Below are 12,246 nucleotides of genomic sequence, written 5' to 3' on the forward strand. Positions count from 1 at the left end.
CAGAAAAACGGTGACCAGAATCAGTGACAACACAATGTACGCGATTTATTACAAGTGCCACTGGAAAGAACTGGTGAACGGACTAAATCTGGTAGGCTTGACTAGAGGAAACGCCGTTTCCGACCAGTAAACTTATATCTGGTTGAAACAGTTTTCTGGTGACCGAGAAAGGAAGCCCTGGTGCATCTCACTGCAAAGAATTTCATCCAGAAAGGCTGGAACCACAAATCATTACCGATCCTGTGGCAACGAAGAGGGCAGAAGTCATGTTTTGATGTTTCGTGCTGCTTGGGCCTGTAGTGTGCGTCTCGATTGCCTACAGAACAGCCGCTCACGACAACTGATGGATTACGGGCTGGATGTGGGGTCCCACAAAAAAGCAGACGGACATTGGTTATCGATTTCTCTAGTGGAAACGTTTGAGAAAACGTCGGCGCTCTTCGGAGCTGAGATGAAAAAAGACTGGAGAAAGACGGGGTGTCTAAGAACTTGTCTACCAAGATAGCTGTTTCACCGTAAACTGACGCGTCAACTAGGTTCGAACACAACACGACGACATATATCTTCTTCGCACCCCCGCCCCCCGGCTGCTGTAATACCCCACTTAAACTGCAACGTTGGTTCGACGTTGTAGAGCTAAATATCTCTCCATTTAACTTCTATTGGTAGCAAAGTGGTCTTTAAACCTTGGCAATATGCGATATGTTCTGTTGCTGTGTTTGTGTGTGCTTGTCTGTGGACCACCCTCAAATTCTGAAGTTGAAAATAGGAGACGAAACTCATCTGTCACCTTACACTAAAACGTTAAGGCGGTCTAGAACACAAACAAGGAAGCCTAGATGCCAAATTCAGTGCTGGCCACATGCAAATCTCATTTCCTTCGTTAAAGTTCCGCTGTTCGGAGAAAAAAAGAACCGGCACAAAACGAAGTCTGACAGTGTCGGCGTAGGCCTGTGGACCCCCGTATGCATGAACAGACTCTCCACGTGCAGCTAAGGAAACGACAGTGGGACTATTATCTCTGTAAAAGAATAACAAATCACAGAAAAAGTACTTCCGTTCGCCTGGAGAAGCCTTCTTTCCTTTATCAGTTGAACACCAAACAAACAGTTGACAAATGAAGGGAACTCTCTCGACACGAGGAGTAGGTCGCCACAACCACCATTCTAATGATGTCGTCTCCTGCCTGTGTGGAATGCGGCTGAGTTCACAGCAGGAAAGGATATCGTTTTGAGAGCAGAAGTGCCGCCCGATGTTAACACCCTGGTCTTGTCTGCTGCTGCGCGATACCCAATTTTCAACTGTACGCTTAAAGATTTCACAGTACGTGCAGTTCTGTATGGTTGTAGATACCTGTTGAAGTTTGTATTTTTCTCGCCGGTTTTATACACGGCGGAGAGGATACAGCCTTTGCCAAGCAGAAACCGATTACCAACGGAACAATGCATTCCAAACAGAACTAGAACAACGGTGAACGCGAACGAGCTGGGAAGCCTTCTGCCTTTGTTTGGATACAAGACAGCTCGCTGCAGGTGGTGGAGCTCCGCAGGACGACGGGAAAAGAAAGGGTTTCCCCATTTACCGAAGAGATTTCTTTCACCACAGTGTCCAACATGCATGACTTGAGCTCAGAAACTATCTGCGGAGAAATTCGATATCAGTGACCGGAAGCCTGCACCGTTTGAGTGACACTGCCCTCAAGAGCTCATCAAGGAAACCGTTCTTTATCAATCTCGTATTGTTTGTACGTTCAAGCAATGGGGCACCCTGAAAGTTGGATTTGGGAAGGCAGGAAAAGCCATCCGACTGTCCTCCTCTTACAAAGCAGCGTACTCTGTAGAAGCTCCGAAAACACCACTCTCGCTGTCACTAGGGCCTCCTTTGGCGTTTCTTTTTCCGTTTAACTTTTTCTGCTGCAGCTGGGCACTCATCCGCTCATTCAGCTTAGATTGCAATCGTAGCATGTGAAAAAGTGACCCCTTGCAAGTGCCGATACCGGTGCTAAGTCGAAATTTCTCTGAGTTGCTTCGTTCAAAGCGGAGAGCTAGATCCGCCTGAAAGTGACGCAGGAAGCTTTTCATGCTACCAACTTGATCTCGCAGGGGAGGCTGCGCAAGGCTAAACTCTTGCGCGTCCTCATGTCGCTCGGACCGTACTAGGACAAAGAACGGAACCACGCAAAGGGTCCAGCACAAACTGGCTTTTTGCCGAACTCTGGAAGAAGACCTTCAACAATTTGCCGTAGCTTTCGCCCTTTTCGCCGTACACCTTGCGCATTCCCCGTACCGTTCCTGTTACCTCCCGCAGAGTCGCTCCCGGTCGCTAGTGCTCGTTTTTGTCTGTGACAATGCTTCTTGAGAGTTTTTCCATCCTTCGAAGGACTGGCACATGCCTACTTCGCAGGGGTGCTCGCACGAGCGCGAGGGGCCGTGGCAGATCTGCCGAGGTGTGAGGTCCTGGGGAGGGCTGATCGAGAGGAAAGAGCAGGGAAGAGCGAGCACAGTCAGCAATGTGCGAGTCACCGGCGCTGAGAGTGTCTTCCCGTGAACCCGCTGTTTTACATAGGCCGCTTGCGCTGCTCCCTCGTTATTGTCCGTTTTCGAGCGAGCTTTCCAAACTGCCCCTTGGTACGGCAAACCTCCCGGTAACTTTAGGTATTTCCTTGTGTCCGACCCCTCCAAACAATCCGCCCAGATTCCCCTTTCGAGCCAAACCTTGATTATGCAACCGCGCAGGATGGGGATAACCTTCCCACCCGACTCCCCCTCCTGTCTTGCGCTTTCGTAATGACTCAGCATCTCGCTGCGCATCTACTACGCGCTTTACCTCTCGTTCTGCTTGAGGATTTACCTTTCTTGGCGGAGTCAGGATCTCCGCTGTGTGTGTTCGCTTCTGCGTTCTTCGGATCGTTTCGGTTTTTCTTCTGTCGTAAAAAAAAGGGGCTGCAAAGTGGATGAGCACTACAATAGACTCCGGGAGTTACGTCCTGCTCAGACCTCCGTCTCCCCCTCAGAGAGCCGCCACGCATCAAACCGTCTCACGTTCCGTGTCCCACTTTCCCTCTCGGTTTCCCGGTGATTGAGGCTCTAAAGGAAAACCGAATCCTCGAGTTTTCCCTCTTCTGCTTTAGCCCTGTGAAATCCGTGGCCACGCGCAGGTGACCATACAGCACAGAGGGCCACGAACGAGCCGACTCTCCTCACCGGGGCCCACCAGAGTTCTCGGTTTCGCGCGACAAAGATTTCAATCTCCTGCATTTCCATTCTTTCTCGCTGTCAAACCGATCATTTTTCTCGATTTTTCCCCTCGCTGTCGATTCGTTCACTTACTCCATTTGCGCCCCAGTGTATGCCCGCGTCCCTCCTGTCGTCTGGCGTCCTTGAGTTCTCCGGACATCCGCAGGCCGCGCTGCCCGGCCGCTCCTCGAGTTTCTGTCTTGACCGTCCTTAACGTTCTCCCGCTTGGTTTCTCCAATTTACGAGCTTGTTAAAGGTTCTTTCCCTGTCTCAACTCGTCCTTGTGCGCCTTTCTCGCTGGCTGCCGGGGTCCCCCCCTCGAGCGCTCAACCAGCTGTCCGCTGTGTGGCGGCGCGGCGCCAGATACTTTTTGGCCTCCGTCGTTTTTTCTCCTCCGCCAAACCACCCCCTTGACTTCTCTTCGCATTCCCCCCTCACTTTCGTCCTTGCGGGATGGCTTCCGCCGTTGCGCAGCCGCTTTTACAGCCGAGCCCGGTGCACTCGCCGGATGCTTCACCCCCCTCGGGTCCCAGCAGTGCCGCATACACGGCAACCTACGCACCCCTGACTTCTGCCATGCCCCATGGTTCCGCTGTTCCCGCCGCTCTTCCAAGGTATTCGCCGGAGACAGTCTCTGCCTCCAATGCACAGACTGGATTCCCTTCGTCGGCGTTCCTCGCTGGCGCCTCAGACCCCCGCGCAGCACAGCTGCTGAGTCGGAAGGGGAGCACCGAAGCGGCGGCAAACCAGGCAACAAACAAGCTGAACGAATCGGGCATGCTCCCTGCAGTCGATGCGGCCACGCCTATCGGCGCGTTTGAGGTGAGAGGAACGTTCTGTCTTTTTTGATGCAGTCGGCCTCGCCCTGTGTCGACCAGAGGTGGACATGACTCCAGTCAGGAAGTAGCGATATCCGACTTCTTTTTGTGGATGCCGCTGCAAGCTTCCGTGCTGCTGCCTTTGAGAAGTCACTTCTTGTCTTGATGGTGACGAGTTTCCTTTTCAAAACGGTCGCGTCTCCTGGCCACTGCACCACTCGCTGTTTTTTCCTTCTGCAGGCCCTGTTTGTCGAGGCAGCCCGCCGCCGGCAGCCCGAGCATTTCATGGGGCTCGTACGCCAGCTGATCGTCGTGTCCAAAGCGCAGACTAACGCTGCTGTCACTTCCGTTCTAACGGAGCTTACCGTTCTCCACTATGCATGCTTTCTCGGAGACGTCTCCGTCATTAAACAACTCATTTCGGAGTACCACATGGACCCAGAAGCACGGGTAAGTGCATCCGCGCAGAAAACGCAATCCTTCGTGGAAGACCTCTGGTGTGCTTTCGAATCCGGATAGTGGCAGAGAGAGTCAGCTGTGGTCCTTGAAAGAAATTTGCGTGTTACGGGTCGTCGTTCGTCTTGCAGCAAGCCGAGGTGGCGACTGCCTGACTGCATGCGCACGTCTCTCTCCACAGGAATAGTTTCCCGCCTTGCTTCGTGCGAGGGAAAAATGCGTCTTTCTGCGATGCATTGACTGCGTGCCATCTCGAAACCAGGTAGCACTGCATTTTCTTCATAGGCCTTTCTGCCCAAACTTCGATCTGTCTCTACGCGCTCGGGAGTCTGCTGCCACCGCTATCAGGAGGTGGTGGTGCATTACGTTCAAACGTCGCACTGGAAACGTTTCAATGTTAATTTACTACAGGCCATGGGGAGCGAAGTTAATATAATATATAACCCCGTTCATGGAAATCCAAAGAACTTTTTCGGCATGTGCGTTTTTGCTTGTGGGTGTTTAGCACCCTCTCAACGACGACACACCGATTTTCTTCGCTGTGAGGAACGCACACTTCGAAGTTGTGCGTTTCCTCGTGAGCCTTCTGGGCCCTCGGTGCCTCGCTGCCCAGGTAGGCTGATGAGAGAGTTCGAGCTACAAAGCTCGTCGAACAGAGAGAGAGAGCATCGGGTCGGGGCGTGTCCTCGATCTGGCCCAGAAGACACAGAGGGGAGGAGCTCTGCAATAGGACGCTGGAGTGAAGGGACAGAAAAAGACGCCTTTGTTCGTAGCTCCCTCAACGCGCCTCTGGTTTCCGGTTTTTTTTTCTCTCACAGTCTCGAACGTGCATGACCCCCTTCCTGGCAACAGCCGCCGCCACCCATGATGAGCGGCCCCATGAACTCCTCAAGATTCTCGAGTTCATGTATCTCCAAGTAAGCTGGCAGATGCGTATGGCGGGGGCTGAACGGGCTTGCCCACATCCGGGTTTTTGCTAGCAAGAAGTTGCGATTAGGAGGGTACCTCCAGGCACGCGTAGAAACGTTCACGTGGGTCGTATCTGCAGGTGACTTCTCGAAGTGCCTATCCACTTGTACGTATTTGCCTCAGCATATGCATTTTATTGGGAACTGACAAGTTCATTCACCATGGCGTGGCCTGCCGTCTTTTCTCTCTCTCAGGGTGTCTCTCTGGAGGAGCAGAACTCGATGGGATATACAGCGCTCTTCTTAGCTGCAAAGCACGGAAACCCGCACATCGTGCAGTGGCTGGTGGCCCGGGTGAGACCAGCTCTTCACAGCTAGAGCTAAAGTGTACATTTTCTTGGATTGTTGCGGCGTTTGCTCTTTCCGAACTCCCTCGCCTCCCTGATGAGTCGAAGGCGCCCGTATGCGGTGCGCTTGAACCGCGTCGGTTGAGGCTTCCCTGTCTCGAAAGACAGCCGCCCCACCGTCGACTAGCCATTTCGCTCCTAGACGAACACAAGGAAGGCAGAATCACGTCCGTAACTCTGTCTGTTATATCGCTTGGATCCGGCGCATGCACGGCATGTCACATGCACTCTTGGTCGGGCGTCGTCCCTGTTGGCTCCTCATGCATCTCGAAAAAAAGGACACTTTGGAATGTTTCAAAGTCTCTTTGATCATCGCCTCTCGTTTTTACTCCGAAAACTCGGGCACAGGCTTCCACCTGACGCGGTCCTTCCGCGGGTCTTCCGCGTTACGTTTTCTCCTCTCTGCGCGTCTCTCTGCCTGTCTAGCTTTCTCTGTCTGGCTTTCCCCGTCTCTTGCCGAGGACGCGCGTCCCCCTGCTCTTTGAGTCGTCTCCGTTCCGTTTTGTTTTTCGGCCTTGGCCGAGTCCGTCTCGCCTCTGCAAGTCTTCCGCCTCGCCCCGTCTGCATGCTTTCTGCAGGGCGCGAGCATGAACCACCGAGACCACACCGGCGGCACGGTGCTGCATGCAGCAGTGGCGAAGACGGGCGGGTTTTCCGCGGAGGACGATCCCCTGCAGTTTCTGTGCGAACGCGGAGCCGTGAAGTTGATCGACACGAGCGCAGACATTGGCATCCAGTTTGAGACGATGCGCGAACGGCCCTGGACGGGGCCGGTCAAGAAGTGCCCGGGAATGACGGTGTTGCAGCGGTGCCTGGTGAAGCGCCAGTGGTTCTCGTACCTTCTCCTGCTGACCTGGCGACTCCAGTACCAACTGTGCGGCTACACGCGCGCTCTCCGCAGCAGCTACGCGAGTCTCTACTGGGCGATCACGCTCTTCAACGTCCCCATTTTCGTGAACGCGCTGTCCCAGCTCCAGGCTCTCGGCGTGGCGTCTTTCTGGGACGTAGGCACGATCTGGATCGTCCTCTGGGGACTCACGCAGTTCTGCTGGTGGACCACGTACTCGCGCGACGCCGGGGTGGCTGAGGGCAGTAAGAACCTCATCAAAGACCAGTATGACTCGATCTACCCGTAAGTGTCGCCACGGGGAGAGGGGGTGCTCCTTTTGCTGCATGCAGGTGTTTCACGGAGCCGTTCTGCGCGCGTGAGTGCGCTTTCCTGTGCTCTGAACAAACAGGTGATGCGAGCACGCACACCCGTCAGGCCGCAACCTTCAATTTGAGCTAGGCAGCTCTCGATCGCGCGTCATTTGTCCAAAGACAGTATCTGTGTGTAGAGTGTCGGAACGCTACAGGGTCTAGGCGTGATCTGTGCGTTCGTGATGCTGGCTTGGCACGGAAGATTTCGATGGAGATATAGTGAGGTTACCCTCAGGTTCATCGCAAACGGCGAAACGAGACTTACGGTTGTTTTACGCACCCGCACGCACGTGGCAGGGAAAGGGGAACAGAAAGAGAGGGAGGGCAAGCGAGAAAGGGAGCCGAGGGAAAGTGCTTGCGTTTCAAGGTCGAGAAGGGGAGAAGTCGGGTGCGGTGTGCAGAGGCGCGCTCTCTCGTGTTCACAGCGAGGGATCCTCCCCCACGGGCCAACGCACTATAACTTCTATGCACAGAGGAGGGCCTCCTGCAGACACTTGGTAGACGCTACAGTCGAGAGCTTGCCTTTTCGCTCTTGTTTGCCCGCGCGCGCTCTCCAGGGTCATGACTCCGAACGTCCTCGACCAAATCCCCCCGCCTTCCACAGTGTCGGCGTTTGGCCCGAACCACTACCGTCTTCTCCAGCTCGAAAGGTGACTAACAAATTCCGACACCGGCCCATGTCCTGGCTAACGCATGCATTCACAGCTGGCCAGAGGTCCTGTTGCATGCGCAGACATACGCCCCGTGATGTGTGTGTCACCGCGGACGTGCCGTGCACACGCGTATCCAGATACTCAGAGGGATTCAGAGACACACCCAGAGAGAGATTCGTACGTCGATAGCTGCGCCCGTAGATCCAGAAACCGGCATCTTCGCGTGGCTTTGGGCGCAGTCATGCGTGGGAGAGCGCGTATGAATGCCTCTGTATTTCTGGTGTATCTGCGTTTCAGACGCGTTGCTTTTCTTTGTGCTGTCCCTTGTTCTCCAGAGAGCAACTTCGCCTAAACTTGGAACTACAGGAGCTGCGGCGAACGCCGCTGCCTTGTCTGAGTCAAGACGGTCTCGCGACTGCGGAGCTCGTGGCCGGGCGAGAAGAAGACACGCGCGTCCTCGTCACGGCCCTCAAGTCCCTCCGAGCAGACGTCGTGGCGCTCATGCCCGGAGTGGCGACTGAAAGGAGAAAGCGCGTTTCCCAGGAGTACCTGGAGGCTGTCCTCACTGGCCCTCCGACCCTGAAAGTGAGGCCTTCGGCAGCTCGTGGAGAAGGACAGCAACCCCGAAAACAGAAAAAAGATCGAGAAACGCCGGAAAGGGAAACACGGATGTCCTCAAAACAGTGCCTTTCAAGATCTCTGTGGCTGTGGTTTTCATATGCCCATTCATATACATGTAGATGCAGGTGGAAACGTATGAAAAAAGAGGTCTGGTGGGTCTGTTTTTTTTTTCTACAGCGATTCGTGCGTGGTCGTGCACCCGTAGATTTTCGTTTTGAAGGGCGACAGGCTGAGGAGCTGTAGCCCTCCATCGCAGTTCGAAACGCCCAGAGAGAAGATACTTCGACGAGGCCGCGCTCTCGACTTTGTCTGTCTTTGCAGAGTGTCTGCGTCACTTGCGCTATCACGAAAACGCCTCGCATCCATCACTGCGCGGACTGCGGCCACTGTCTCGAGTAAGTCCCCGCGTTGTCTCACCTCGCGCGAAACTGTCGTTTCCGTTGCGCTTCTCACGCCTTACCGTCCTTTCCTTCTCTTCACCCACTCAGAAACGCGCACGCGTCTTCTCTCTCCCAGATGCATTTCATCCGTAGCTTGTCTCTAAACGCATTTATATTATGCATATATATATATATATGTATATGACTGTATATGTTTGAATATGTATATGTATCTATGTATGTAGATATGTGTCGATGCGCGTAAATACGGAGCAGAGCGCATCCACGTCTGTGGAGATGTACTTGAGGGTTTTTCCTGCTCTTTGCATGCGCCTGCGTCGGCGGTTTCAGGCGGCAAGACCATCACTGCGTCTGGGTGGACACATGCATTGCACGCAACAACGTCCAGCCTTTCTGGTTCTTCTTGCTCTCCTTGGCGAGTCTGCTTACGTGGCACGAGCACTTGTTGCTTCGCTACTGCGCCCACGTTTTCCTGCACTTAAACCAACTGGTGAGCTTTTGAGAAAGAACGCGGCAGCTCAACGTCGCGCGTGTTACGCCAGCAGGCGAGGCTTTTGATGCCACTAACTGCATGCGGCAGACGTCAGATAAACTCCGCCAAGGCCACATCACACAACCTGGGGCGCGCGAGAACGCGGGTTGGTCTCCTCTCTCTGGTCTCTCCTCTTACCTTCAATATTCAGAAGGCAGGGGACGCATCTGCATACAACCAGATATATACACAGCGCAGCGTGATATAACTGTGAATATATCGATATATCGATATTCATATATATATATATATATATTTCTGTGCCGCGTGGTGCTGGGTAGTTCGTGCGCACAGCTCCGCGCATGCAGATCGACGTGGTGTGCATTGCCTGGAATTCCCTCGACGGTCTGAGTATTCTCTTCTATGCATTTCTCCACGTGGACTCAGTTCATGATGGTGTGAGATCCCCTGTGTTCCTGGAGAAGAGAATCTAAAAGAGGACCGGATTTGCTTGGTTTCCGTCTTCCACTGTCTCTGCAGCTCTGGATGGCAGCTTCTCTCTGTGCAGTCGTGATGAATTCCATGGCTCTCGTCTTCGTCGTGTACCTTCTCGTCCGAACCACTCGGGTCATGTTCACCAACGTCACCTATTACGAGTACCTTAAGAAGTAAGTTTTCCGTTCACATTCCTGTGTCGCAAAACCTCTGATTTTTCATTCTTTCGGCGAGTCTTCCACGGCGTCTTGCCGACTTCCAGAGCAGCGCATCAGTTCATGACCGGTCAAACTTCGGCCCTGTGAGAATGCGAGGTTCTTTTCTTTGCCTCTTTCTTAGCTGCCTGCGCCGTTCTCCCCAGACAACGCCTAGAAAGCATTTTTAGAGCGCCTGTTGCAATTGGCAGGCACTACACATTCTCTTGCTTCTCTTCCTTTCAAGATGTGTCGGATTCACCGGTGGAACGGCCAAAAGCTGTCGTGCCGGCATGGAGACATTCAATAGCGCAAGGGAACTGGATGCGGCTTACGAAACGGTGCCTTCAGCTTTCTCCCTCAGTGCCGTCAAACACGCGTCGATTGCGTTGAAGCCAAGCGAAACTTGTGGCGTGGGGAGGTTATAGGAAATGTGGGCTGGGAGCTGGAATCGTGGCAAAAACCTGCGGAGCGAGAGGACGCGAAATCCTAGTCGCTTTTTTTCCGCGACGGGCCGCGCGAGAAGGGTTCGCGTGTTCGCGCACGTTTGAGGGGGCCTGTGGAGGCCAGCGAGTGGACATACACCGCAGAGGCGTTTGAGTGGCGTCTCCTCCGTGAGCTTGTGTCTCTGCTTCTAGACCCGAGCACATTCGACGCCGTTTCATGGACCGAACCAGCGGCTGGCTGTGGGACTTTCGTGGTTTGTCGTTTGTCGGCATGATAAGGTAGGTTTTTCGGGCCGTTTGAAAGCAGTCAAGGTCCGGTGGCCGCAGGTATGTGTTCCAGGCGGCTGGCGGATGCGGTGAGCATTTCAGTGACGAAAACCCCAGCGTAGATGACGGACTGCGTCAACCAGCCGGGATGCTTTTCGCACACGCGCAGAAGTCTCCAAGAGCAGAGGCACGGGTGACAAGCGCTCACTAGAGAGAGAAATACATGCCCGCTTCCGAGACACACCGTGCGTCTCTCTGTCTTCTACGTTTGCTGGACGTGTCCATGCACGCAAGAACACGCACGTGGAAGGTCGTTCATACGCGTGGGGACAGTTTGCTCGTGCGCCGTGGGAATCCCGTTTTCCCTTTGCATTTTCCTGCCGAAAGGAACGGCACAGCAGTCGGTCTGGGGTCGCGTGTGTCTGCACACGGTTTCTCCACAGGAACGCGATTTTGTTTTGGCGCAACTCGGACTTGCTGGACGAGGAATACACCCGACCCGCGAGTGGCGGCAACTGCCACGCGTCTCTCCCCCCATTGCCTCGGCCTAGCTCCGGCTCGTACCTCCCGCTGACGGCCTCGCCGTCGCCAGCATCGGCCATCCGAGACGGCACTCTCGAGGCGTCGCTGGTGAAACACCAGGCGCAGTCGCTCGAGCGCTACGCGAAGCCTCCGTCTTTCTACGCAGATCCGGCCAACTACCCTCTCGCTTCTTTCTCTGCGCCTGGAACGCCTCTGACCGAAAGCACCACGATGGCCCCGCCCTCCCGCGTGCCGTCTGCAGTGCATTTCCCTTCGCATGCGCCGGCTGCGCCCGGCGCTGGTTCCCATGGTTACCAGATCCTCCCGGTAAGTGGACTGGACGGGAAACAGAGGCAGGGACGAACCAGAAGACAGCCAGAACGGTTTGTGGGAGAGTCTGCGTCGAAGGACCTTTTCCGGTTGCAGGTGTCGTTGGAGTCTCAAATTTTCCAAAATTCGGTTTCACTGCATGGGCGCCTTCGAGATACACCGGGGCTTGTCGACGCACACGTTCTGGTGCACCTGATCCTTTTTGGTCTCGCCTCTCGGCCGAGCATGCTTGGTTCCGTTCGTGCCTCCATCTCTCAGTGTCGGCCTCTCTTTGGTTCACCCTTTTCCAGTCACAGCCCCTGTACCTGACTTCCGACGCTTCCACGACGGCGTCCCACCCGAACGCGTACGGACCGGGCATGCACTTCGCCTCGCCGGTCAACTCGGCCACGTGCCCCCCCTCCCCGGCGGAGTTTTCCGCTCCGCATTGTATGAAGCCCGGAGAGTTGCAGCCGCCTCTACGATCGTATCCTGGGAACGCTCAGGCTTTTTCAGACCAGAAAGCGGTCAACGGACAGCAGATCTTCTCGTATCCTATATCCGCGGCCACCCAGCCGGTGTATGTACAGAGTGCTGGCCTCAACGGTGGTTTGTAGACAAGTCCCTCGGACACGGACGAGAGGAACCGGAGGGCGAGACGAGGAGAGAGGATAAGGACTGGCGCTTGCGAAGAAACAAGGAAGAAAGAAAAAGGGAAGAATCAAAAAGGCCGAAGCGTCTCCTTCACTCTCTCAGATGATGCTCAGTTCCTGCAGTTCTGTGATGCGGAGAAGGGGTTTCCGTTGGGGCCGAGGGAAGCGGCATGTGCAGTGGCGATGCG

The 12,246-nt window shown here is 54.7% G+C and overlaps 1 protein-coding gene across 1 annotated transcript; it reads left to right on the forward strand.

The window, feature by feature from the left end:
- Positions 1-3,689: 3,689 nt before the first annotated feature.
- Positions 3,690-12,022, forward strand: NCLIV_000720 (putative DHHC zinc finger domain-containing protein; the record flags this gene model as incomplete). Its single annotated transcript, XM_003879563.1, has 14 exons — positions 3,690-4,058; positions 4,295-4,504; positions 5,016-5,123; positions 5,329-5,427; positions 5,674-5,772; positions 6,404-6,957; positions 7,583-7,675; positions 8,014-8,263; positions 8,621-8,694; positions 9,031-9,190; positions 9,713-9,840; positions 10,500-10,586; positions 11,018-11,423; positions 11,717-12,022. The coding sequence occupies 14 exons, from the start codon at positions 3,690-3,692 to the stop codon at positions 12,020-12,022; spliced, it is 2,943 nt and encodes a 980-aa protein (XP_003879612.1).
- Between the last annotated feature and the right edge of the window lie 224 nt (positions 12,023-12,246).

The sequence above is a fragment of the Neospora caninum genome, chromosome Ia (assembly GCF_000208865.1).
Source record: "Neospora caninum Liverpool complete genome, chromosome Ia".
Taxonomy (NCBI): domain Eukaryota; phylum Apicomplexa; class Conoidasida; order Eucoccidiorida; family Sarcocystidae; genus Neospora; species Neospora caninum.